Source organism: Miscanthus floridulus, chromosome 17 (assembly GCF_019320115.1).
Source record: "Miscanthus floridulus cultivar M001 chromosome 17, ASM1932011v1, whole genome shotgun sequence".
Classification (NCBI taxonomy): domain Eukaryota; kingdom Viridiplantae; phylum Streptophyta; class Magnoliopsida; order Poales; family Poaceae; genus Miscanthus; species Miscanthus floridulus.
In genome coordinates, this window is record NC_089596.1 from 19,954,994 (window position 1) to 19,982,419 (window position 27,426).

General features: G+C 41.9%; 1 protein-coding gene, 1 long non-coding RNA gene and 1 pseudogene across 2 annotated transcripts; 1 reads left to right on the top strand and 2 right to left on the bottom strand.

The window, feature by feature from the left end:
- Positions 1-4,972: 4,972 nt before the first annotated feature.
- On the bottom strand, positions 4,973-6,304 carry LOC136516290 (uncharacterized). The gene is made up of 3 exons (XR_010773994.1): positions 6,235-6,304; positions 5,748-5,835; positions 4,973-4,992 (listed from the first exon to the last, which is right to left on the bottom strand). It is a non-coding gene; the product is annotated as an uncharacterized lncRNA (long non-coding RNA).
- A 3,448-nt stretch (positions 6,305-9,752) lies between these two features.
- LOC136515361 (glutathione S-transferase T3-like) lies at positions 9,753-12,045 on the top strand (annotated as a pseudogene).
- A 571-nt stretch (positions 12,046-12,616) lies between these two features.
- LOC136515363 (uncharacterized) lies at positions 12,617-26,156 on the bottom strand. The gene is made up of 3 exons (XM_066508975.1): positions 25,903-26,156; positions 25,400-25,823; positions 12,617-13,441 (listed from the first exon to the last, which is right to left on the bottom strand). The coding sequence occupies exons 1-3, from the start codon at positions 26,154-26,156 to the stop codon at positions 12,800-12,802; spliced, it is 1,320 nt and encodes a 439-aa protein (XP_066365072.1). The 3' UTR covers positions 12,617-12,799.
- Between the last annotated feature and the right edge of the window lie 1,270 nt (positions 26,157-27,426).

The following is a 27,426-nucleotide window of genomic DNA, read 5'->3' on the forward strand; positions in this document are numbered from 1 at the left end:
TGTAAGAGTTTGGAAATACTTTGTTTCTCTAAGTATAGAATTAGTGGTACCACTGTCCACTAGGCATAATTCCTCCTCCATCAGATTGACCCCCGTAGAAACTATATATAAATAAAGAATTTGATATGAAACTCTTTGATGATATATAGAATACATACTTTATTTATTGAATATCAAATGTGTACAATACATTTATTGGGTATTCAAACTAAATAGTGATGACATTATTAAATATTTACAACACATAGGACATAAATTATTTTAACTATTATAATCACTAGGACATAAAGACATGAGATCTAAGGGATTGGGAGCCTATTCAAAGTCTCCAAATATGTCGTTGGATGCATATTCCACGATCATATTCCCTGTATTAGCAAGATCCTCGCCTCCTCGTATGTTGTTGCTGTTTGGTTCCATTGGAACTTGTTGTGAACAACCAGCCTCATTCCTGGTGGTGTCAGGTCGAATGTTGAAGTGGGCTTCATACTTCTGTCCTGGTACAGCACGTCCGCGACCCATAGACTTTAAGTAGAGATCAACAAGATGACTTGGGGTACGACATTTCTTTGTAGTATGGTTATAACAACCACACTTCTGACACACAGGTTTGTCATTCCTGTGTTTGAAAATGTTCTTACCATTGTTGGAAACACGAGTTTGGGATTTCTTATTGCGTCTGCGTTGTTTTTTACCTTTCTTGGAATTTCCCTGAGGATGGGTTTTAGAAAGTCCACCATCAAATTTGGGTTTATTTTGAGTGTAGGCATGTACTTCAGGCAATGGAGCAGACCCTATGGGGCACTACTGATTATTCCAAACCATAAGTTCAGAATGTTTTTCGGCCTCAAGTAAAGTTTGTATAAGCTCAGAATAAACATGGAAACGCCTTTCATGGTATTATTGTTGAAGAATCCTTTCAGAGGGAAGCATAGTAGATAGGGTCTTTTCTATTTCATCTGCATTTGTAGGTTCTTTCTCGTAGAATTACAACTTTGAGCAAATCCTATGAACAACATGGTTGTAATCACTCATAGTTTTGAAATCCTGTAAGCGAATTTGCCTCCACTCGTAGTTGGCCGTAGGAAGGACAAGTGCCTTTTATTGTTCATAGCGTTTCTTAAGAGAGTTCAATAGATTTCATGGATTTTCTTCCAACAAATATTCAGCCTTAAGGTCAGGATGAATATGGCTCCTAATGAGATATAGGGTCGTGTATACATGTTGATCATCAAGAGGTGCAACACCCTCTTCGGGTGGTAACACAGCTCGATAAAGTCCACGGGACACAAGACTAACCTTTACGTCCACAGCCCATGTGGGATAATTGTGGCCGTTTAGAGCAAGCAAATCAAACTCTTTGACGGTCATTGATCCTACACGAGGCAAACCATCAAAACATTTTAAGTTATTAAAATGTTGTGGTGTGTTGTAATTATGAGATGCAAAATAGAGACAAGATAAATCTTGTATTATTAATGGTGTAAAGATCTCATGTGCATAATAAAATAATGGAGGTAGTCACCATAAAAGTGTAGACCTCAAATTGGGCATAGTCTGTATTAACAGTAGATGCCAAGTAATTATGCAAGTTATATAAACACGTCTTAAGGTAGTCATCAAGAATGATGTAGACCTTAGTCAATTCGCAAACGAATTGGGTACGCACGTTGAGGATAGTCACTAAGTTGTGGACTTAGTGTAGATCCCATAGTAGCAACTATCGTGCTACCTTGTGTATGGTCAATAGGAATGCGAATTAATGGTAGTCATCTTTGTGAAAAGATGTAGACCAAATGTTCTAATTTGTGATGTTGGGTACGCACGTTCAGAATAGTCACTAAGTGTTTACTTAGTGTAGATCCTACAGTAGCAACAATCATGCTACCTTGTGTATGGCCAATAAACTAATAGAGAACATGCGCAATATACAATTGGTGAGAAAAATACACATAAAATATCGCATCCATTATTTAAGCGCGTAGTGCTTTAAATTTGAAAAGCGTAAAAGGGCTTAAATAAAATGATACATTGCAAAATAGATAAAATAAATAAATAATTTGCAAGATCATGGTTGTAATAACAAGGACATTATTTATTGGATTTGCCATACATACCGAGACAAATACTTTGAATAATATTATAAATGGATATTTTACAATGATAAAATATCACAAGTACAATTATAGTTAAAGTCAGCGACTAAACATAAGAGTACTTAATTTTACAGCACATAATTATAAGAGACTAACATACTCATTGACGAATTAATGCTAAAAAATAAATAAAACAGATAAGAAGCCAGGCCAAAGAAAAGCCATTTTCATTTTGGGCCCAGCCTGGTCCAGTCGGCATGCACAGGGGAGAGGAGGGAGGGCAGAGCACTGGCCTTGGGCCGGCCCATCGTCACGTGCGCAGCCCGTAAAAGGGGGGTCGGGCGACAGTTAGGGTTTTAGCCCCTAATTGCTCGCCGCCGCTGCCATCTCGGAGGCCGCCGCCGCTGGTTGTCTCCTCACCACCGTGCTCCACTGTGCTGCCACTGCTCGCCATCTTCAGTTGGAAGAGGACTCCCCCTCATCGGGGGAGTAGAAGCCGCCACCATTGATTGCCATGTTCAGGACCTCCGCATTCAGGAGGCTGAGCGTCGCCGGGTTCCAAGAACCAGCGCGGATGCTGGGGCGCCGGTCGACTGTCGCCACCCTACGGCCGAGGAGACGTCGGAGAGTTGGGGGCGTGGTGGCGCTGCCCTTAGCAGAAGTTGGAGGAGCCGCCAAGAGAGCCTTCTCCTTCATGCGGCCGTAGCCTCCGCGCGTGTCGCGGGCGGAGGAGGAGCCGTTGGTGGGGTCGCCGCCGAAGGAGGAGCCGAGGGGCCCGCGTGTGCCGGAGGCGGAGCCGAGGGTCCGGCCCTGATGAGGAAGAAGTACGGCGAGACACCAGTCCTCGCCGCGCTGTTGAAGATGCCACCGATGCCAAGGCCAATCACCACATCCTCCTCTTCCTCAACCTTCACGGTGTCGCGGGAGCAGCCCGCGTGTTTAGGAACCACGGATCGAGTGGGGTGTCGCCACTAGAGTCAGAGAGGCTGGTGTGGGCATCGGCAGCGAGTAGGCATACTCGAGCATGTGCGGGATCGAGGTGAACTCCTTGCAGAAGTCGCACCAGAAGCGAGGCGGTGTCGGTGCCGGCGACATCGGCTCCATGGGGACATAGGTGGGCGTGGCCACCACAGCTTCAACGGGCGGCGCCGGGGCTTCGACGACTGGTGGCGCCGGGGCTTCAACAGTGCATGATTCAACGTTGCTGGGGCCGGCACCGTCCAAGCCAAGGCGAGGAGATGGTAGCTGGCTCTGTAGACGAAGATCACGCAGAGGAGAAGCATGGCGGCCACGAACAGGAGTGCAACGGCGGCGAGGAATAGCATTGGCACGAAGGCCACGGACAGCAGAGTCGAAGAGGCGGCCGAAAGGACCATGGCCATGACCATGGGCGATGTTGCGGCGAACACGAGGCCTAAGGCACTCGGAGACGCTGCGGCGTTGTCCATGGTGGCCGTGGTGGCGGATCGGGCCACAACGAACTCCACCGACACGGCGAAGGGCGAATAGCAAGCCACGAACAAGATGTGAAGGTAAGTTGATCTTTGCCATGCTTACCGATGGTGGTGCAGAGGCATACGTGCCTCTGTTGTCGTTCTGTCGTTCTCCTCGTTCTATCGTTCTCCTTCTCCCGTTCCTGAGAGCAACATGACTGATAACGTATTGTAAAGTGAATGAAATGAACAAAGATTTGGAAACAACTTATGTGTTTCATTGATCTCATAGAATATATACAAGTGACGGGGTGTGTCTAAAGAACACAACTGACGGGAGAAGTTACATCTCGTCACCAAGAGACATGCCTCTTCGGTGACACAATTAACTGTAAATCTAATCTCTAATCCTATCTCTAACTACACATCTAATTGGATGAGATCACCCATGAATACATGTCTGCTGGCAGGCACCGTTTCGTAACAGTTTCCACTACAGTCCCAGACTACTGGCAGTCTCCACGGTTCTCTTCTCGTTAGGGGTCAAGGAAGAAGAATCTTTTAAATTCCACTGACACGTGGTCCCATGAGGTGCAAAAATTGTTTTTTAACACTCATCTCATAGTCTCGCCCTGTTCGCCTGGCTTATAAGCCATACTTTTTTAGCCAACAAACAATAATTTTCTCTCACAACAAATCAGCCAATGGTACTTTTAGCTATGGCTTATCAATCAAGCGAACAGGACATCTGTCAATGGTTGACGTGAGATACCGCCTTACCCAGTTTGCATAGTAGAGGGGATTTTTCTATGAGCGAAAGCAACGACGTCCACGTCTTCCTTTTCCAACTTCCCTTCTAAAGTTTACATAGAAGCAGGACATTTTTATGAAATCCAAAAACCAACAAGTTCTAGCTAGCTTTTGCTCAATTTAATTTACAAAACTTTTAGTGCGAGAAGCAATACATCCGCAATCCAAAATTACGAACTATCCCCAAGTACCGTATGCCAGTTGAATAATCTGACACTAGCATCAAGTCACCACGTACAACTAAACTCCATGATCATTATTGGTTCGAAGACGCCTATCCATACAGTCCACTTGTCATTTACTGAATCGACTGATTATCAGTGTACCTAGAACGCATATATACAAGCTCAAAACAGGCTCATATTAATATCACTTGTCGCGTGAGGTGTTTCCTGTCATGGAAGTCAATATTAAAAGATTCATATTACTATCAGTTCATACATGCTCAATACAGTCCCTACTAGATTTCCCGGACATGACACAATTCATCGGGTATATCTGCACCCATTTGATACAAGTAGAAAACTTTCACAAACCGAATTTACTATTTCATTATAGACAACACATAATACCAATGAAAACAGAAAACAACGCAATTGACTTACCTGAGCTATCAACCGTTTTTTCCACTTTTGCAGAGACAGGGTAAGTACCTACACAATAGAAAAGATCAGTGTCATTAGATAATAAAATATCAGTTTAGACTAAGACATCTGCTTTGTTATATAAATGTTGATGAAGGAAAATAGACATGTACTCCGTTCCAATTTATAGGTCATTTTGGCATTCTAGATACATAGCTTTTATTATTAATCTAGACATATCTTATATACAGGTGCGTAGCAAAAGCTATGTACCTAAAAAAGCAAAAACGACTTATAATTTAGGGCAAAGGGTGGTAGGTATCATTTACAACATTCTCACACTTATTTTTGTTAAAAAAAAAAGCAAGTGTTCTTATAGCAACGACCGGAAAGGGTAACACTCCTACTACACCCACCGTCTCAAATTATAGTTCACTTTGATCTTGTACAAAGTCAAACTTTTCTAACTTTGATCATATTTTCAGAAAAAAAATATCTACAAGTTCAAATAATTGCTATATTGAGACATAGCTCATGAAGTATTTAACAAAACTAGTTTCATAATGTGGATTTGACGTATTTTTCTACAAACTTGGTCAAAGTTAGGGATGTTTGGCCTAGAACAAAGTAAAAGTGAACTATAATTTGATGAAATGGAAGGATTATCATTTTCCCCAAGGAAAAGGAAGGTTGCAGATTATATTGTACAAAAATGTGAACAGCTGCAAATTTCGATTGCAGAGAAGGCAGTACCACAAGGAAAATAACATTTTTGCAACCCAGCAACAAGAAAATTTGATAGGGTTGAAAGAAGGGATGCACACCTCCTGCAATGACTTCCAAATCATCAGATACATTTAACGTCAACTTTTTAGTGCAACGTTTTTCTTTGCGTATCTGGAACAAACCAACCTATAAAGGTAAAACACATTTATTAGTGCCAATGGTTAATCTCATCCAGAACAAGATTGTTCAATCTGAGCAAGAAATAAGTTATAAAGAACTTCAACAAAGCTCAGTTCACAGTTTTTATTGGAAAATTGGTAAACAATAGGGAAAACATAAAAAAAACTAACATCACGAAAATACAATACCAAGACATTTGCGGGTAAAAGAGCATCATAAAACATTCTAACAACTAACAAGAACCAGTCCAATTTGTTTAATTTCCATTTACTTGCACACTCTACCCTTGTCTTATACATAATACCCCACTAAACTTATACATAATACCCCCCTAAAAAATATTTGCAAGTTATGTATATAAGGACAAATAGAAGAAGTAAATTGCAAATTAAAAACTAAACTCACTGTGAGATCCACATTGGAACCAAGGCCACCTCCTTTCTCAACACAATGCTCACACGTGCACAGCAGCATGATCTCAAGCAATATGAGCTCCAAAGTTTAGCAAAAAGAATTATTAGTCTTTGATGTTTACACTAAGTAATGTAAATTTATTTTCAGCTCATGTAAGTGGTGCTACTAAGTATTTAGAATGCTCTTACATTATTACTAAGTAGTGCTCTACTGCTGTTGTTCTAGTGCTCTTACACAATTATTTAATAGCTACTTACTTTAGTTCTTTGTTACTTCAGCAGCAAAGCGACATGAATATAAGATTGAGACTGGGATCTAGAGTTCTGGACACTTCACAATCAAATCTCACAAGTAACCAACTGACCATCAATAATGTCTTGATGCTTTCTACATACTCCCTCCGTTCCAAATTATAATACGTTTTGGTTTTTCTAGATACGTTGCTTTTACTATAAGACAGGGTTGTGTTATGCTCTTTAGGTACATGTACATTGTTTCTCCCCATTCAATCTAGAGTTTTTCCCAACTTACAACTATGCATCTAGACATATAGAGTATATCTAGATGTATAGCAAATTTATGTATATAGAAAAGTCAAAACGCAAGACGATTATTCGGATGACTAGGGCCCACTAGGCTCGACTAATCGAACTCATCGGAAACTCATTGTTAGTAGTCAACTGCTTAGTGCATGGCAACTAGGATCGATTAGATAATTTGAGAATATTGGATATGAAATTCTTTCTACTTCACTTACAGGAACATAGCACATCTGTAATACACTTACCTCTACCGTGGTAGGAAAACATTTTCCATTCAATGATTCAATGACATCACCATTTCTGATTCCAAATTTTTCGGCAGCAGATCCCTCAGATACCTGTGGTTCAGTTAGTACTAAAATATGATTCTACAAAATAATCAACAACAAGATATACCTCTTGAACAATAAGACCAGCATTAATATTGAACTTGCGGGAGATCTTTTCTTTGTGGGAACTGTGTAGAAACTTAATAGAAGAAACTTTCAGTCCAAGGTGCAGCCGGGGCACAAACCTATGGCAAATAAATAATGGTTAGATTTCAGAAGAGATAGGCAAAACCAAAGGTGAAGTGTGAGGATTGACTATTAAGCGCACCGCGCATTGCCGGGGGTTTTGTTCAGTAAAATGAATGTATTGTTACTGTTTTCACAAGCTGTCATTGCAAACGTGGTGTGTTTACACCGTATATCAAATGGCAAAGTCTCCTAAAGAAACAGTAGCATCCTATCAACATGCTTATCCTCTTCACTTCGCATGTTATGGAGAACAGAGCAGTACTAAAGGCACAACGTGTTTCAACAAAACACAAAACAAGGATTGGAATGGGAGCAAATAAGTGCAAACATGTCAAAGCAAAGAGTGCACTGCCCCTTTATTGCTTTTGTTGAGGGATGAAATGGTATATAGTTATATACTCATCAAGAACATGTTGTAAACATGGCAGAAATATTTTAGGGAAATTGCAAAAAACACCCATGTCCCATTTTGATCGAGACTCCAGCCCACAGTGGCAGAACCTGACTTGTAATCAGGGGGGATTGTCCATAGATAATATGACAAAACTAGCTTTATTACCAGATTAATCATAGTTTCATGGTCAGCTAGTACTACTTGCTAGAGATAGATGGGCCATTACACACATAGTGGACTGTTTAGACTTACAAATATAAATACATGAACATTCACTAATCTTTCTTAGCCAAGTAGGGACCTAAACTAGGCGCCGCCTGTGCCACCCCATAAGGCTTTTTTTTTTTTTTGCCAAAACCCACCCCCTGCTGTATTTAGTTGAAAAAACACTTAGCTGTGCGGTGTGGTGGTTGTTGCATGGAAACCAAGGGGGTGGGATTTTGCAATTAAGTGTATATATTAAAATCAAAGGAAGATATGGATTAACTTATGTAATTTTCCCAACATATTATAACATCTAAATCATCTTAATAAATGCTAAACAAAACCAATATATAGAGTATAAATGTGGAAAAACACATCAAACATAATTATGAAGCAACTAGATAATAGAAATGAAAAGAAATACTTACTTCAAATCCCTCCACATACGCAGCCACGCAGGCACCTGAGTATAAGTGGAGTTGGAATGAAAGCTGCCCTTGGAGTGGGATTGGCCATTCCCAAAACTCCTTTTGTGTCGATGACTGGTCCTCCAGCGCCAAACTGATAATTTGTCAAAATATAAGATTTGCTAACAACAACAGTTAAGAATGATTTGTAATACTTGAGAAATCAACAAAATGTACATTAGATGCAAACAACAATTAAACACATATGAATAGTTACATTAGTACCTTGGCGATTTCACACTCAACATACATAAAGTGAAAGTGGTCGAAAAGTCCTGGATCTATACAGTCCACTCTGCCGAAACAAGCTTCTAAACCTCTTGGTCATACTCTACCAGCTCGGTGCTAAGAGGTAACTTTGCAGACATTTTCACCACCACCTCAAACAATGCAATATTGTAGTGCTTGTGATAGTCGATTAATGTGCCCTTTTGAATGGTATCATCCAATAAATGAATTAGAATCTGAAGCGACAAAACAATAATGATATTTTTTCTTCCCCAAAACAGTAACAAAGAAACACTTAAAGCATGTCATAATTTCTTTTAGAAAATGTCTATGCATCAAACTAGTGAATAGTCTAAATGACTTGCAGTCTAACCTCAGCATCGGGGGCATATTTAAACACCGTGTCAAGAACTTGCCATCTGTATATTATGTATATAGTGTATAACTCTAGTAGCGGCGCCTACACTGTTGACACCAATTGGTACACTGGACTCCGGCACGACATATCACCTAACTTGTGATCTTAATCGCCTTTGTCTAGATCCTTGGCTAAAGTTTAGTCTTCACCTCGAATATTTGAAGGCTAATTAGGAGGACTAGATATGAGCTAATTGTAAAACTAATTACAGAAGCCCTGGGCTAATTTGCGCGACAAATCTATTAAGACTAATTAATCCATCATTAGCAAATATTTACTATGGCACCACATTGTCAAATCATGGACTAATTAGAGCATCTCCAAGAGATATGCTATCCTTGTTCTGTATGGTATATTTAGATTTTTACAGGAAAAATTGAACTCCTACAGATACCCTATTTGGTTTTGTATAATAGCAAGTATGCTATCCCTGAAATCTTGTTGGGCATAGATAGCAAGCGAACCTGGCTCGCCATCTTCCGAAATAGCTGGCCATGGTGGATGCCCCGCACACGTGATCCTTCCCACGCGCCAAAAACTAGCTTCCCGCCCACGCACTGAACTCTCCCATCATGGGGATCCAAGCCCAACCCGCTCCATTCAATGATTCCCAACTCCCAAGCTCATCCATCGCCTCCTCCCCTTCGCCGGCCCTACCGCCGCCGCACCACGGAAGCTGCTACTCGCTGGCCCTATGAATTGCCATTTCCTTATTCGTCATGATGTCATAGCGTCCTCATGGACAGGCTCTGCCGTCTGAGATGGGAGATCCCAACTACGCTGCCCTTTTATTCCAACAACAGGCGGATGGGAGTAACAGGCGGATTGGAGCAGCATCAGGCATGGGAGCAACAGTTTGGATGGGAGCAGCAGGAGGATGGGAGATCCCAACTGCAGCAGGACTCCCCGGTGCTGCCATGGTTGGAGAATACGGTGCAAGGAGGCCAGCGACGACGAGTCCTTCCACCCAACAGTGTTGCTGCTACTGCATCGAATCCATTCCTCGACGTGTGCTCCGGTGAGTCTAATTTTCAGTGGGCCTCTCTCACCGTTGTTCAGTACATCAATTATTGTTTCCCCAATTTTCTATTGCTATTGTGGAAACCGTAGTGCCAATTTTCCATCTGCACATTGTTCTGTTCAGTTGTATTCAGTGAATTCAATGGGCACACATGACGCTTGAAGTTTTTGTTGGGTGAGAATGTGAGGTGATATCAAAGTGGTAGTAGTAACTGGTGGCTAATGATGGAGGATGATAATTACGCGCCTCTGTTAGTGTCTTATAGTTGGCAGGGAGTTCATCAGCAGCTTCATATGATTGGTGATATGCAGTTGTCCTGGACTCCTGATGTACTGCATAATAGTGCTTTGTCGCCTAAATATTCCTTTGTGGCCTACCTTTGAAAATTGCAGTGAGCTGACTTCACAATGTTCAGTCTTGGGCACTCGATTTTCTTCACTTCATTGTAATAGATCTTGACAAATGGATGTAGAAAAGGCACTATTTGGAAGATACTATCTGAATGCCTGAAACGCTAACTGAATGAAAACTGAAAATACCTAGCCTACTGTACATATCCGGCAACAGGCTAAATTATTCTGTAGCTTTGGTTTGCATCCCAAGAAATTTATGTTCATCTGATTGCTACGTTCATGTTGAAGATATATTGTCTTTTTTTTGTCAAATATCAATTTTATTCAAGCATTTCTTGCAAACTGCAAATTAGGACAATCCATTAGGGTAATCTAACAGATTGTCCGAAACTAAGTTGCTAGAGTTTCAGAATGTCTAAAACTCTATCTGCTAATTAAAAGTACTCATTGAATGTTTGAAACGTTAAATGAATGGAAACAGAAAAAGCAAGCCTACTGTAGATATCCGGCAACAGGCTAAATTGCTAACAGTCTATAGCTAAGTTTTGTCGCTATTTGTTTTTACAGCCGAAATGAATTCGGGCAGATCTTTGACCGACATGATTATGGAAGGTTTCTCTCCAGGTGGAGTGTCTGACAGTATCTCACCTCATAATGAAATACAAGCACGCAATGAGGTCCCTGCTGCGGTCAAAGGAAATAAAAGAAGGTCCAAAAATTTCACTCTTAAAGAGGACGAGATGTTGGTGTCAGCGTGGCTAAATGTGAGTTTGGATCCTGTGAGAGGAGCCAATCAATCAAAAGATACCTATTGGAAAAGAATACATGATTACTTTCATTCAAAAAAGGATTTTGAATCTGATCGCACACAAAGTTCTCTAATGAGTCGGTGGTCTAGTATACTACATGACTGCAACATATTTGCTGGTTGTGTTTTGAAGGTAGAGGCCCAAAATCAGAGTGGTGCATCTATTGATGACAAGGTTAGATGACCTACCTTCACATGCTAATTTCCTATATGTTTTAGCTGAATCTCATGTGTCATCTTTGTTTCCCATTGCAGCAAGCAAATGCATTAACTATGTATAAGAATGACGACCCATTACATAGGACTTTCCAGTACATACATTGCTGGAAAATACTGAAAGACCATTCGAAGTGGACGAATAGGCGCTAGCCAACTGGACCTCAGAAACCATTAAGAAAAAAGCAAAAGACCACTGCTGATTCAACTCCTGCTATTGATGCACCAGACCCTGTCACTGGTACTATGGCTGAGACTAAAACCACAATAACCACAGTGCTGAGGCCTACAGGGACTAAGAAGGAAAAGCTAAAATTAAAGCAGCATTCAAGCATTGAAGCTTTGGATTATTTATTGGCAAAGAAGAAAGAGGTGGATGCTGAGAAGGAGTTGAAGAAAAAGGAGAGGGAGTTGAAGAAAGAGGAGAGGGAGTTGAAGAAACAAGAGATGTGCCAAAAAGCCCTTGCCTTGTAGGAAGAAAGGATAAAACTTGACAAAGAAAATTTTGATTTTGAGCGGGATCGAGAAGAAGAAAGAATTATAAATATTGATATGAGCACCATGTCAACCAGACAGCAATAGTTCTATGATGATCAACAGAAGAAAATACTTGCAAGACGGCTTGGAAATTAGTAGAACCATGATTTCGAATTTTTTTAGATTTGAGCATAGTGTGAGACATGTTTAATTTTCTAAAACATTTTAGTTCACAACATATCAGATTGATTAATGTTCTTGCATGAACCTTGTTATCTATATTATTCTGTAAAGGAGCTGCTTTTGACGTTTGCACCATCACAAATATATTTGGGCTCATGACACTGCATTTGCTCTCTAGAACCTACTGTAGCCTGTTCGACAATACATAGAAGTGCAGGTTGGACACTGCCCTCAGGTCCTCTTCATAGCAGATTAATTTAGTCAGCTACTGTATTATGTATTGCAACCTGCCTAGTGTTTTGTACCTTTGCATCTAGGGCTTTCTATTTTTAACAAATATACAACTATGTTTTTAACAAATGAGTCCTGTCAGGCTATGGTGAGTGCTTCCACTGCTAAACTGTCAACAAAAGACATGTTGGTCTGAAACTGACAGCAAACTATTTTTGGAGGACTAAGTTTGTCCTTCTGCTCTGCCGTACAAGTACTTGCATCTGAGAGCCATTGTACATGCAACAGGGAAAAGAACCATTCCTTGCATCAAAGCAATGTTTGCAACTAGTGTTACAGGCTTTCAAGCAAAACATTCAGGCTTTCAATATAAATGAAAGGCAAGCTTGTCACAAAAAAATATGCCTTGAACTATTACAGTATCTAGTAAATCAAACAAAGAACATAGGTCTGGAAACTAATACATAATGCCTTGACGTTGTGATAGTAAATGAAATTATTCAATGGTAATATTTGTATATAAATCTGAAAAATTATGCCACAAGTGCTCGATAAGGTCGGCTTGAAGTTGTGTGTGTGTCTCCTTGTCCTTGATCTTCTTGTAATTCTGCATAAATGCATCGAACTCAGGTGTAGCATCATGTGATACAGTCACCTTTTCTCCCACATCATCATATCTGAAATCTTTTTCGTCAACTCCCTCGTCTTCAACAATCATATTATGCATAATGATACAAGCCGTCATGACAAGTTGAATTGTATCCTCATCCCACACATGTGTCGGCGCTTGAACAATGGCAAAGCGAGCTTGTAGAACCCCAAATGCTCGTTCGACATCCTTCCTACAAGCTTCTTGTGCTTTTGCAAAATATTTGTTCTTATTACCCCGTGGCTCGGGTATGGTCTTCACGAATGTGGCCCAAGATGGATATATACCATCTGCTAGGTAGTAACCCATAGTATAATCATTCCCATTGATGCTATAATTTACCTGTGGCCCTTGACCTTCAGCAAGCCTTGCAAATATAGGAGATCTGTGAAGAACATTTATATCATTGTGCAAACCTGGCATCCCAAAGAAAGCATGCCAAATCCAAAGATCTTTAGAAGCAGCAGCTTCAAGAATAATTGTAGGCTCCTTTTTATGTCCCCTTGTTGATGCAAAAGTGGATCTACAAACACAAATGGCTAATACCCAAATCGATATCCAAAGCGTGCTAGTCGATTTGACCTGTTAATCGACAAGGATGAAGATACGAGCACTTTGGTCCTGACAACAGCGATACGCCCGGAAGTCACGGCCAAGAGGTACTCACGCGGAACTCGAGAATCACCGAAGGTCGCACTGAAGCTATGCAACTCGCCGAATCAATGAGAACTCGTAAAAAGGAAAAATATGCAAATTGACGAAGTCGCCGAAAAGTAAGTAGATGCAAATAGGAGTAAAAATTAGTTTTGATATTGATTGATGTCTATTACATTGCCCCTCAATCTATATTTATACCCTGATCTAAAGAGACATAACCAAATACGACTAGGACACCAAGTCCATATCTAAGGAAACACGTGACGCTTACATGAATCATACTCTAAAAAATATAGAAAAGGAAATCAACTCCTATCTATTTCTCTGTCCGCCTCAATTACGATGGAATTCTCACCGACCTCCTTTCCATCGGCATACTTCCTGTTTCATCGGCAGTAGTTTTCAAGCCTTCCTTCATCGGCATCGACAATAACATCTCCAACCTTATCGGCAACGCCCGAGTCTAAATCAACCTTTCCATCGATCACCACCATTCATCGACAACCATCTTTACAAGCTGATTTTCATCGACTGTCAGCGTATACAGTAACTTTCCTCCTGCCGATTAGCCCACTCTGATCATTTTGACACGTGCAAAAAAATGGTGTCAACACATGCCCCCCAATTTTGGAGTATAAAACCATTAATGCTCCGAAATTTACTCCAGATAACGTTTGCCTTCGCCCAATTACCGTAACTCATCCTCCAAGCCAAAACTTGATCTGTTATCAAATCTAGTCCTGATTCACGCACCTCAGTAAATATCGCACAATTTCCAACCACTCTTGCCCTGATTATGGTTAAGATACCGAAACAATAATCCATCGGCAAGATCCTAACATAATAATGCCGCCATTTTCAGAATTAAAATATCCTGTACCGAGATCTCTTCCAAGTCATGATTACTTGCCATCAAATCATCTGTACAATCCCTTAATTATCGTGCGAACAGTTACCATATCTATCTGAACCACCTCGACCCACATGCGCGCGACATAGAGATAAGTCCAGAATACCCCTACTCCAAGCGGCTTATAAATAGATTTCTCCGGAACGCTCATCTTCTACCCTCAGACTCCAATCTTTGGCATTCTCTCTTTCCAGCGGCGACTCCGACGAACAACTGCGCGACCTCAACCAACAAGAACTTTTCTCCAGCGTCAACCTCGAGTCTCCAGCTCGTGCCCCCATCTACCTCAAGATAATGGCAATCAACTTCGACGTCCCTGCGCTTCGTTCCACTTCCGTTACTTTTTACCTCGATTCCTCTGGTCTTTGCGAGTTCATACAGTTGGTAATTTTTTCTCTTTTTCTTTGTTCTTCGGATCCTCTAAACTTAGGAACTCCGCAACAAATTAGTTATTCCAACCGATCAGCCGCATTTCCAATGCCTAGGACCAATGGGCAACCCAGATCCAACTGATCTGATTAATACAGAGGTTAACAGAATCCCTTTTAGAGCCCAAAATTTCTCTATGAATTTATGGAAAGATACATTCCGATCTTGGCCCAAAACCACCAAAGGGTGGAAAGATTGGTACTTGAGGGTCAACAGGTCGATGCAAGTACACTGGGCAGAACGGAAGCTAGACCAATGCATTAGGCTATCCATTGCCGATATGCAAAAGAACGAGTCAATGATGATTGCAGCTGCTTACTTCTGGTCAGACACAACAAACACTTTTATGTTTGGACATGGCCCAGCTACTCCCACACTTGCCGATGTTACATGCTCACTGGCTTGGACATTTCAACTGCCGATGAAGGCTCCATCTATGGCAGAAAATCTGAATATAGGGTGAATACCCGCAACATCGGCAGTTGGACGGGATATATTCAAGAATGCCAGAGGACCGGGACAGTTAACTAGACGGAACATGCCACATTCTTGAATATGTGGTTAGAAAAATTTATCTTCTGTGGTCGATCAGTAGGACCAACCAACGCCTTCCTCCCCGTGGCTGAACTCTTGGCCAATGGTGTAAGGTTTCCTCTTGGCCGATACCTTCTGAGCTCCACTTATCATCTTCTTCATCAAGTGTCTCAGAAACTTTTGCTTGGCGAACCCATCGGCAACTTAGGAGGCCCGTGGTGGTTTATCAACATATGGCTGAATGCCCATATGCACAAACTTTTGCAATGGGACTTCTTTGCCCAACAATTCCCACGAGAAATTGCTGAAGACCACGTGCTTGGGGATGAGGAATCAGCAACACGCTCACCCCTCAATTTTGGTGAAGCCATAATTGTCCTCCCTGGAACAGAGGCCAATGAAGACCAGATCGGCAGATTCTTCCAAAGCTTCTACAATGGTCTTTCTCATGATCATAGGGCCTGGGTACCTTATATTGATGAAGAAAACAGATTCCCCCTTCTTTTCAACTTTGCCGATGACACTCTGAATCAGGATAATGAACTCATGATGGCCATCATTACTCCTAGGGCAATCCAAGTAAACACATTCGGTAGCGGGAAAAAACACCAATATCACGTATGAATTTTACAATCCATCGGCAGTATCCCATCAATTGGCTTTTGGGCAACTGCCAATCAAACTTTGTTTTGCCGATGTGATCAAACCCAGAGAAACAATCACCTGCGGAACAGATTGGAGCAGGGTAGTGCGACTCTCCCCCGATGCCGATACTACAGATGTCGATCTATCCATCTGGACGCCAGCATCTTTCATCACCGAATCATATAAGCAATGGTGGCGAGAGTGGAGGGAACAACTGTTTGCAACATCTGCTCACACATATCGGCACATGATCGACCCTGAATACGCCATTCCTGATGACGCAGTAAGTTTCTTTTAACTCCCTTCTGCTTTTTCCTTTCATATATCGGTAACTAACTTTCTCGTGATAGGTCAACAACCCAGCACCATCTATGAGCAAAAGTAGGAAACCCTTCGATCTTCGGCCTGTTTCCCCGATATCACCGATTGGCTACAACGCCCCCACCTTAGCTGCTTTGACTCACCAGAAGACCCGTGCCAAGACCATCACCTCCAAGTCCAAATTGGCTACAGCTAGGGCCACTCCATTGGCTGCTGCTACAACCCTAATCAAGGCATTCAAGGTAATAACCCTGTTTATTTCTACTCATGCCGATCACAAACTGTATTAACATTAATCATCAGGGTGTAAGAGCCGCTGCTGGATTGTCATCGGCAATTCCTCCGACATCAAGCACCACTACCTCTGACAAACCTTCAGAGGTATTCCTTTGATTTTACATTTTATCTGTTAAATATCATACCTTACACTTGTTTTGCAGCAACAAATGGGTACATCGGCAAGCGTACCAGATGTTCAAGCTCCACAACCAACAAGTGCCGATGCCCCCCAGCCAACCGTTGTTGAGGCCCAAGCAAAGCGCAAAGCCTTAACAGTTGCCGAGGCACAGCCAAAATGACAGAAGTCCATGCCGATCCCCACATCTGCCCCAACGTCTGCAAGCCGGCAAGAATCAGTCGATGCAACTGAGCAAGCAGTTAATCCTCCTGTACAGGACATACCATCGGTCATCATACCCCAAGGGCCAACCACCGATGAGGCCACAGAGGATATCCCATCAGCAAGCTCAGCCGATCCTCCACACGGCATACTCCAGGCTGCTTCCTCCAGCCAAGTACAGGAAATTGCCTTGAAACAGGTAAGCCGATTGACCTAGTCGATTTATAATATTCATACTTATCCTTAACTGACCTCTTTTTCTTTTTCTCAGGAACAAGACTCCCCAAACAGCCTATTTTCCTTTGCCATTGACGTTTCTGATGATGATGGAGAGGAAGCAAGTTCTTCCCTTGCACTGGGAACAATATCGGCAGAAATTAAGTCCAAGTTGGAAGCTCTCCTGGACTTGTTATAGTAGGATACCGCCCAACTGGTAGATGACTCAGACCCCGCAAAGGCAATTTTCAAAACAATCCGTGGCCAGGTCCCTGCCGATGTTGAAGAAGCACTCTTCCCAGCAGCCCATTTAGAAAGCCACCAACTGCAATATCAACGGGCTGCTCAACGCATTGCCGATAGAGCAGCTCAGGCTCAACTCAAAGAAGAGATGCTACAACTGAAACAGATTGCCGATGAGAAGCACAAGGGCATCGGCAACTTGCAGACTTCGGGCGCTGAACTTAAGCAGAAAATCTTAGATTTATCGGCAAAGAGGATGGCTCTATTGGCTAAATTGAAAGAAGTTGAGGCAGCCTTAACTCATGCCCAACAAGAAGAAAGCCAGCTACCCGATGCCATCAAGGCCCTTCAGCAAGAAAGAGACATCCAGGCTCGCAAAGCCTTGGCCATGAAGAAAAAACTCAAGCCTGTGGAGGGTGCTGCCGATGAAGACATCAAAGAAATGAAGGAAGCCGACCAGATTCGCCTGCGTACGATATTGGCTATCCAATCCTTGTTAAACTTGTAAATCTTGTCTATTGCATCAGCACTTTATGAGACATTGACATCCTTGTATAATTCTAGCCGATAGGACTGTTATCGGCACTTATACTTTTATGCATCCATCCAGATACTAGGGTAATATTTCTTTAAATATTTTCCATTTAATGCTCTGGGAAACACAACCCCTTCGAGGGTTTCTAGAATATATGCGTTACCAGGAACAGACTGATTTATCCGATATGGACCTTCCCAATTAGGAGACCACTTTCCAAACTTTGAACTTTTAGTCCCAATCGGTAAAATCAATTTCCAGACCAGATCTCCATCGGCAAACTCCTTTACCTTCACCTTCTTGTCATACCATCTGGCTACTCTTTTCTTATTTTCTTCGATGCTAACTAAAGCCCTTAACCGATGACCCGCCACATCTTCCAACTCATCCTTCATAAGAGTATCATAATCATCGACTGTCAGCTGATTTTGAGAACGTATTCTCCTAGAGCCAGTTTTAATTTCCCAAGGCAATACTGCATCATGTCCATATACTAACTGATAAGGCGTTACTTTGGTTGTACCATGACATGACATCCGATATGACCATAAGGCTTCATTTAATACTGTATGCCACCTCTTAGGATTTTCTTTAATTTTGCGCTTAATGAGTTTGATGATCCCTTTGTTAGAAGCCTCCGCCTGACCATTAGCTTGAGCATAATATGGAGAAGAATTTAAAACTTTAATTCCCATACCTATAGCAAACTCATCAAATTCTCCCGATGTAAACATAGTACCCTGATCGGTAGTGATAGTTTGAGGAATACCAAATCGGTAAACAATATGCTCTTTCACAAAATCGATCATATTAGCCGATGTCACCTTTTTTTAAAGGAATTGCCTCAACCCATTTTGTGAAATAATCGGTAGCAACCAGAATAAATTTATGTCCTTTGCTCGATGGCAGATAAATCTGACCGATGAGATCGATAGCCCATCCCCGGAACGGCCAAGGTTTAATTATAGGGTTCATAGCCGATGCAGGCGCTCTTTGAATATTACCAAACTTTTGACACCCCTAACATCCTTTAAAATATTTAAAACAATCTTCAAGAATAGTCGGCCAATAGTATCCATTCCTTCTGATCATCCACTTCATCTTGAAAGCCGATTGATGCGCTCCACACACTCCTTCATGAATTTCACCCATCAAGCTTTTCGATTCATCACTGCTAACACATCTGAGTAAAACTCCATCTATAGTTCGATAATATAATTCATCATCGAGGAGCACATACTTGGTAGCTTGGAACCTTATATGTCTTTCAACCTTTTTATATGGATCCTTTAAATAATCGACAATATCCTTTCTCCAGTCATCGGTATCGACTGCCGATGTTAGCACTTCCTGAATAGGCTGATACCCTGAAGCATGCTGAGCTAGTCGATTAGCCTCTTCATTATGCAGTCGAGAAATATGTTCAAGACGAAAATCTCTAAACCCTTTCAACAATTGCAAACATCTTTCATAATACGAAATTAAAACTTCACTTCGGCATTCATAAATCCCAGCCAATTGATTTATAACTAGCATAGAATCACCAAAGATTTCAACAGCATCGGCACGTATCTCCTTCAGCAATTCTAACCCTTTTATCAAGGCTTGGTATTCAGCCTGATTGTTTGTCGATGTAGCAACAATCGGCAATGAAAACTCATACTTCCTTCCTTGAGGTGAAATCAACACAATGCCGATACCTGCTCCTTCACCACATGTGGACCCATCGAAGAAAAGTGTCCAAGGAGCAACCTCCAGAGAATCCACTGTATTACAATGCTGAGTGACAAAATCAGCCATAACCTGCCCCTTAACTGCCTTAGTCGATTCGTAACGTAGTTCAAATTCTGATAATGCTAAAATCCACTTGCCGATTCTACCACTTAATATCGGCATCGGCAGCATATACTTGACTACGTTGTCTTTGCATATGACCGTACATTTGGCAGATAACAAATAATGTCTTAATTTGACACAAGAAAAGTATAAACACAGACATAATTTTTCGATGGCCGAATACCTTGTCTCAGCATCCACTAATCTTCTGCTCAAATAATAAATAACACGTTCTTTCCCTTCAAATTCTTGAATAAGAGCTGAACCGATAACGGTATCATCAGTTGACAAATACAACCTGAAAGGTTTCCCGTGTTGAGGTGGAACTAGCACTGGAGGATTTGTTAAATATTTCTTAATTTCATCTAGGGCTAACTGCTGCTCAGCTCCCCATACAAATTCCTGATCGGCTTTCAATTTAAGTAATGGACTGAAAGCCTTGATCTTACCCGACAGATTAGATATGAATCTTCTAATGAAATTAATCTTACCGATCAAAGATTGCAATTCAGTTTTATTGGCAGGAGCAACCACCTTGTTAATTGCATCAATAGACTTCCTACTGATTTCGATGCCCCGCTGATGCACCATAAAACCCAAGAATTGACCTGCCGATACACCAAATGCACATTTATTAGGATTCATCTTCAATCCATGCTTCCTTGTGTACTCCAGTATCTTTCGTAGATCGGCTAGATGTTTTGTGACATCTCTAGACTTAATCACTACATCATCAATGTAGATCTCCACTAATGTGCCGATGTATTCATGAAAAATAAAGTTCATAGCTCTTTGATAAGTAGCGCCGGCATTTTTCAAACCAAACGTCATGACTATCCACTCAAACAACCCTACATGACCTGGACATCTGAAAGCAGTCTTGGGAATATCTTCTTCAGCCATGAATATTTGATTGTAACCTGCATTACCATCCATGAAGCTGATAATTTGATGTCTGGCTGCAGCATCAATCAACAAATCAGCAATCGGCATTGGATAGCCATCCATCGGTGTGGCTTTGTTGAGATTCCTGAAATCAATACAAACATGAAGTTTTTCATTTTTCTTATAAACAGGAACCACATTAGAGATCCACTCTGCATATCGACACTGCCGAATAAACTTTGCCTCAATTAATTTAGTTATTTCGGCCTTAATGTCAGGAAGTATATTAGGGTTGCATCGGCGCGCTGGCTGCTGATGTGGCCGAAATCCAGATTTGATAGGTAACCGATGTTCAACTATCGATCGGTCTAATCCAGGCATCTCAGTATAATCCCAAGCAAAATAATCTTTATACTCTTTTAACAAATTAGTTATTTGCTGCTTACACTTGGAATCTAACTTAGCACTAATAAAAGTAGGTCTTGGCCTATCGCCATCACCAATATCTACTTCTACTAAATCATCTGCCGATGTGAACCCTTGACCTAATTTTCCATCATCGGCAAACCTATCTATTAAAACTCTTCTTCAGAACCGACTGCTTGGATCGGTGGAATTTCATAATCAGCAACTCTAAGGAACTCTTTTTCCCAAACTTCTCCTGATATGCATTTAGTTCGCTCATAAGTATCTGATTCTGCCGATGCGATGATATAAGAAGAATCACCAGGGACAAACTCAATCTTATCCCCAATCCACTGTACGAGGCATTGATGCATTGTAGAAGGAACACAACAATTAGCATGAATCCAATCCCTCCCTAGAAGCAGATTATATGCACCCTTGCCATTAATAACAAAGAATGTCGTCGGCAAGGTTTTGCTGCCGATGGTCAATTCAACGCATACTGCCCCTTTAGCCGGTGACACATTGCCTTCAAAATCCTTCAGCATCATATCGGTTTTGGTCAAGTCTTGATCTCCCTTACCAAGTTTCCGATACATCACATAAGGCATAATATTAATCGCAGCCCCTCCGTCGATAAGTATCTTAGATACAGGCTGCCCATCATCTCTGCCTTTCACAAACAAAGCCTTAAGATGCTGTCTCTCGTCATCGGTAGGTTTCTCAAAAACAGCCATCATTGGATCTAGTGTCAACTGAGCTACTTGATCAGAGAGAACAACTTCTTCCTCATTATCAGATAGTGCCAAAAACTCCATCGGCAACATGAATACCATATTAACATCTGCCGATGGACCCTTATTTTTGTGTTTTACCTGCCACTGCTGATGACCGGACCTCTCATTGGAGAAATTTTCCTCTCGGTATAAATCCTCCTGATGCTCACGTTGCATCCTCCTTTTCTGTGTCTTTGTCAGACCCTCCGGGAACCATCGAGGAAACTTGGTTTTCCAAACCGGCTGATAACAGGTCCCAGTTGATTCTACATGGCGTATATTAGGGTCCCTGTAGAATATTTCTTCATCGGGAACTCTTGCGTTTGCCATCTCCTCAAGCTCCTCTTGATTCCTTGGAAAATATCCAGCGCGTTTACCAAGCCTTTCATGTACACTAAGTCTGCCCCCCAGCCGATCATGCACTGATGCTCTGCCTCTGATCGGCTCATTGATAAATAAACCCTGATTGCCAGGTTGAAACCTCCTTTCTGACCGATTGACCCCATAATAACCATTGCACTCAGGGCAATTTTCAACAGTTGGCAATTTAATACCTTCTTCCCAGCAATGGATGAAAAATGGGCACCTCCAATGATCTTTATACCGATACCATTCTTTATGGGATCACATGATTAGGTGACAGCTTAATTTAGCCCTCTTGAAGCAGAAGATCAAATATCTTGTCGGCCTTGGTGATATCAAAAGTAAACTTTTCTGGCTCTTTCTGACCAAAGGGACAAGATATCGGCTTTTTATTCTTGACCCACTCAGCTAAGCCGATAACTAGTTCTTCATCAGAATCAGAATCTCCTACTTCTTCAACAAATGATACTTTTTTACTCCAATTCTTTTTAGGTTCCAAAACCCTAGTATCTTGATCAGAGATCCTTTGCACAAGATGACTGAGGCTTTCAAACTCCTAAGAAGCATATCTGTCTTTAAGATGTGGCAATAACCCTTGGAAAGCCAGATCGGCAAGCTGCCGATCATCCAGCACCAGGCTGTAGCACTTATTTTTTACATCTCGTAGCCTTTGCACAAAGCTTTCTACCGATTCATCATTATGCTGTCTCAATTTTACTAAATCGGTAAGCTTCTTTTCATGGATTCCAGCAAAGAAATACTTATGAAATTGTTTTTCTAGATCATCCCAAGTAATAATAGAATTCGGTGGTAATGAAATGAACCATGTAAATGCCGATCCAGACAAAGATGATGAAAATAATCAAACTCTTAATTCATCTCTGCTAGCTGCCTCTCCACATTGAATAATGAAACGATTGACGTGTTCCATTGTTGATGTATCATCTTGCCCAGAGAATTTAGTGAAATTTGGTACCTTGTACCGATTTGGGAGAGGAATTAAATCATATGCAGGAGGGTATGGAGTCCGATAAGAATAAGTATTGACCTTGGGTTTTATCCCAAACTGATCCTTCATAATTTCTGCTATCTTATCGGCCCAAAAAGCATCAGCCTCCTGCTGATGAACTGGCTGAATTTCTACAGGAGGTGCCTGCTGATATCCCTCCACATATCTTTGTGGCCCACGATCTCCAGCAATCGGCATATTTGCCGTTACTTGTGGTCCATTAACCTGCTGGAAAGGATTCATCGACTGAGCTGCCGATGCTTGATTCTGGAAACCAGCTTGCATATGACCTTGTTGAATCCCTGCAACCTGCTGATTTTGCTGAACTGTATGTTGAACAGGTAACTGTCCTGACCAACCATTATTAGAACTCATCGGTACAAAACTTACCGATGGCTGGTAATTTGCTGACATTGTTGGATAATTATAACCAGCTTGAGGCATGAACTGAACCCCAGTTTGACTCATAGCAGGGGCTTTCTGCTGCATCGGCAGTAAGCTTGCCGATGGACTTGAATTGGGTGTTTGAACCAAAGGCATCTGGAAACCTCCTAGAGTTGGTTGCACAGTAGTTGCTGTGGCATATTGAGGCACTTGAGCCATCGGCGAAACAGCCGATGGTATAGGAGCTTTTCCTACTGCATCAAACACTTGAGGTAACCCAGGATTGAAAGCAGATGACTCCGGAGGCATACCATATCCCCACCAATTAGCAGGAATCTGGCTATTCTGAGACACAGGGCCTGACATAGCTGATGCCGATAGATCTGTATTAAGCTGAACTCGTCCTCCTGTTAGTACCGGATCTGATAGTATCAGTGTAGATTGAATATTAGGTAAGCCTACCGATACTGGAGGAGAAGTAACTTCTGTACCCACAACGGCCGAGGGAGCCGATGGAGTATTGATAGATGCCGGCTCTGGTTGGTGATAGGCAGGCCCAACGTAATGCAGTGACGCTTGTCCTTCTTTGAGAGTTTGAACCACAGCATTATGAACAGTATTGAACAGCACATTGGAATGATTAATCAAAGCATGATTTACTGCAGAATTAACTATCTCTTGAAGTTTACCAGGATTGGAGTCAAAGGTAACCTGTCGAGGCAACGGCAAATCTTGCTTCTGGATGACTTGTCCACTCTTGTTCAGGCTAAACGATCTCAGACAAAGCTGCCTGTATTCTTCTATAGCCTTTTCCATAGCCTGCCTCTGCTCTTCCTTAAGATCTTCTTCTGATACCACGATAATGTTTCCTGAATCGATCTCGGGATTGAACATATTGATCGGATTGATTTGTCCCACCGGGCGTGCCAAAAGATGTGTTGATGCAAAAGTGGATTTGCAAACACAAAGGGCTAATACCCGAATCGATATCCAAAGCGTGCCAGTCGATTTGACCTGTTAATCGACAAGGATGAAGATACGAGCACTTTGGTCCTGACAACAGCGATACGCCCGGAAGTCACGGCCAAGAGGTACTCACGTGGAACTCGAGAATCGCCGAAGGTCGCACTGAAGCTATGCAACTCGCCGAATCAATGAGAACTCGTAAAAAGGAAAAATATGCAAATTGACGAAGTCGTCGAAAAGTAAGTAGATGCAAATAGGAGTAAAAATTGGTTTTGATATTGATTGATGTCTATTACATTGCCCCTCAATCTATATTTATACCCTGATCTAAAGAGACATAACCAAATACGACTAGGACACCAAGTCCATATCTAAGGAAACACGTGACTCTTACATGAATCATACTCTAAAAAATATAGAAAAGGAAATCAACTCCTATCTATTTCCCTGTCCGCCTCAATTACGATGGAATTCTCACCGACCTCCTTTCCATCGACATACTTCCTGTTTCATCGGCAGTAGTTTTCAAGCCTTCCTTCATCGGCATCGACAATAACATCTCCAACCTTATCGGCAACGCCCGAGTCTAAATCAACCTTTCCATCGATCACCACCATTCATCGGCAACCATCTTTACAAGCTGATTTTCATCGACTGTCAGCGTATATAGTAACTTTCCTCCTGCCAATTAGCCCACTCTGATCATTTTGACACGTGCAAAAAAATGGTGTCAACACCCCTATACATACCTTGCCATGCATAAGGACAATTCTTCCAGGTCCAATGCATACAACCAATGGAACCAAGCATGCCAGGAAAATCTCTACTCTCACCAATCGCAAGTAATCTGGCAGTATCATCCTCATTGGGCAACCTTAAGTATTCATGTCCAAATACCTGAACAACAGCTCTGACAAACTTTCTAAGAATTTCTAGAGCAGTACTCTCCCCAATACGGATATAGTCATCCATAGCACCAGTTGCTACTCCATAAGCTAACATCTGGATTGCTGCCATCACCTTCTGCAAACAAGATAGTCCTAGGGTTCCGGCTGCATTCCTCTTCTGCACGAAATAGTCATCATACTTCTCCACGGCATTCATTATGCGGACAAACATGTGATGCCGCATTCGAAACCTATGACGTCAGATTAAAAAAATATTCAGACCTCAATGCATACACTAAACATAAGTCAATAAAATTTGAGAGAATTAACCTACACTTGAAATAACTCTGTCCATACGTAGGATTATCTGAGAAATAATCTTCATACAATCTGCAGTGTCCCGACTGCCTATCACGATTCACAACACGATGTCCCTCTACGGATCCATGATGGCATGCTGGATTGACAATGTCTGATAGTACTATATGCTCTGCTGCAGTATATATCTCATCGTCATCATCCGACGATGACGACGACGACGACGAAGAATCCATCAGCTCGTTAACTACATCTTCAAATTCCATTATGAACCTTTGATTAGGAGGGTCCTAGGAATCTGCTTCAACACCTAACCAGGATTAAAGAAAGAAGATGTGTGTCGATCTACTGATTTGATAACGTGACCTAAAGAAAAATCATATCAAGGATACACGATGACCTACCTGAACACGTACAGGGTAGCAGCAGCCCGTCGCCACCAGGATCAGCATCTTGTGCTGGTGACGCACGCGCGATGTCGCCGCCAGGAGCCCAGAACGTGACGACCTTCTATTGACGCGAAGGAGCATAGCCGCCGCCAGGACGTTGCTGCAGACGACTCCAAAGGAATAGATCGTAGAAAATTTCAATCGGCAGGTGGAATAGGTCCATGGTAGTTGGTGACGTGACAATTTTTTAATATACAAGATAAGAAATAGCAAGTCTATTGAAAAACTCTTCTTTTTTTAGGACTTCTATATTTTATAAAAGAGCTAAACTATGTAATTTGGCTATTTATTTTACCACATCTGTTGGAGATGCTCTTAGACTTAATAGATTCATCTCGCAAATTAGCCTCTATCTGTGTAATTAGTTTTATAATTAGCCTATATTTAGTACTCCTAATTGGTATTCAAAGATCTGACACGCCAGGGCTAAAGTTTAGCCCGTAGGAAACATTACTCGGCAAAATATTGAGTGCAAACTGGCTTCTCAGTGCAACCTTGCAAACTCAGCTGTGTGTCGTCCGATCTGAAATGTGCGGCACACATGAATCGCTAGTGCACACATGAATCGCTAGTGCCATGAACAGCACAATGAAGGGAAGAAGTTAATCGCGCGAGCTGGTTACCACTTAAACCACCGTGTATGCAGAAGCATCAGATCTCGAACACACGAACCCCTTAATAAAGTCACATCCAGTAGATGCACAGCCTGAGGCGATTAAAGTGGGGGATGTCTGGTGGAGAAGAGTGGAATGGTGAGGAACTGTCACCCTGGCCTGAACCCTAGCTAGGCAGTACGGTGGACCTGGCCGAGGCATGGTGGAGCCGTGGAGGACCGGAGGTCTGGAGCTGCTGGAGGCGGTCTAGAGATGGGAGATGAGAGGACTGTTGTACAAATGTTCCTTCGAACAAGGTGTTCCATGTAAAATGGTCTATGTGGAGGCGGGGGGTTACATAGAAAATTTGCTAGGAGCAGGAGCGATTCATGTGTGCCGCACATTTCAGATCGGACGACACACAACAGAGTTTGCAAGGTTGCACTGAGAAGCCAGTTTGCATAATATTTTGCCACATTACTCTCCATGAGCGC

Bases quoted from the DNA above. Each gene is read 5' to 3' on its own strand.
- LOC136515363 (XM_066508975.1), bottom strand. From the start codon at position 26,156: ATGGAATTTGAAGATGTAGTTAACGAGCTGATGGATTCTTCGTCGTCG. The intron at 25,824-25,902 runs GTTAATTCTCTC...CTGACGTCATAG, and splicing joins CAGAGTTATTTCAAGTGTAG to GTTTCGAATGCGGCATCACA. The intron at 13,442-25,399 runs GTGTCAAAATGA...GGACATAAAAAG, and splicing joins TTGACACCATTTTTTTGCAC to GAGCCTACAATTATTCTTGA.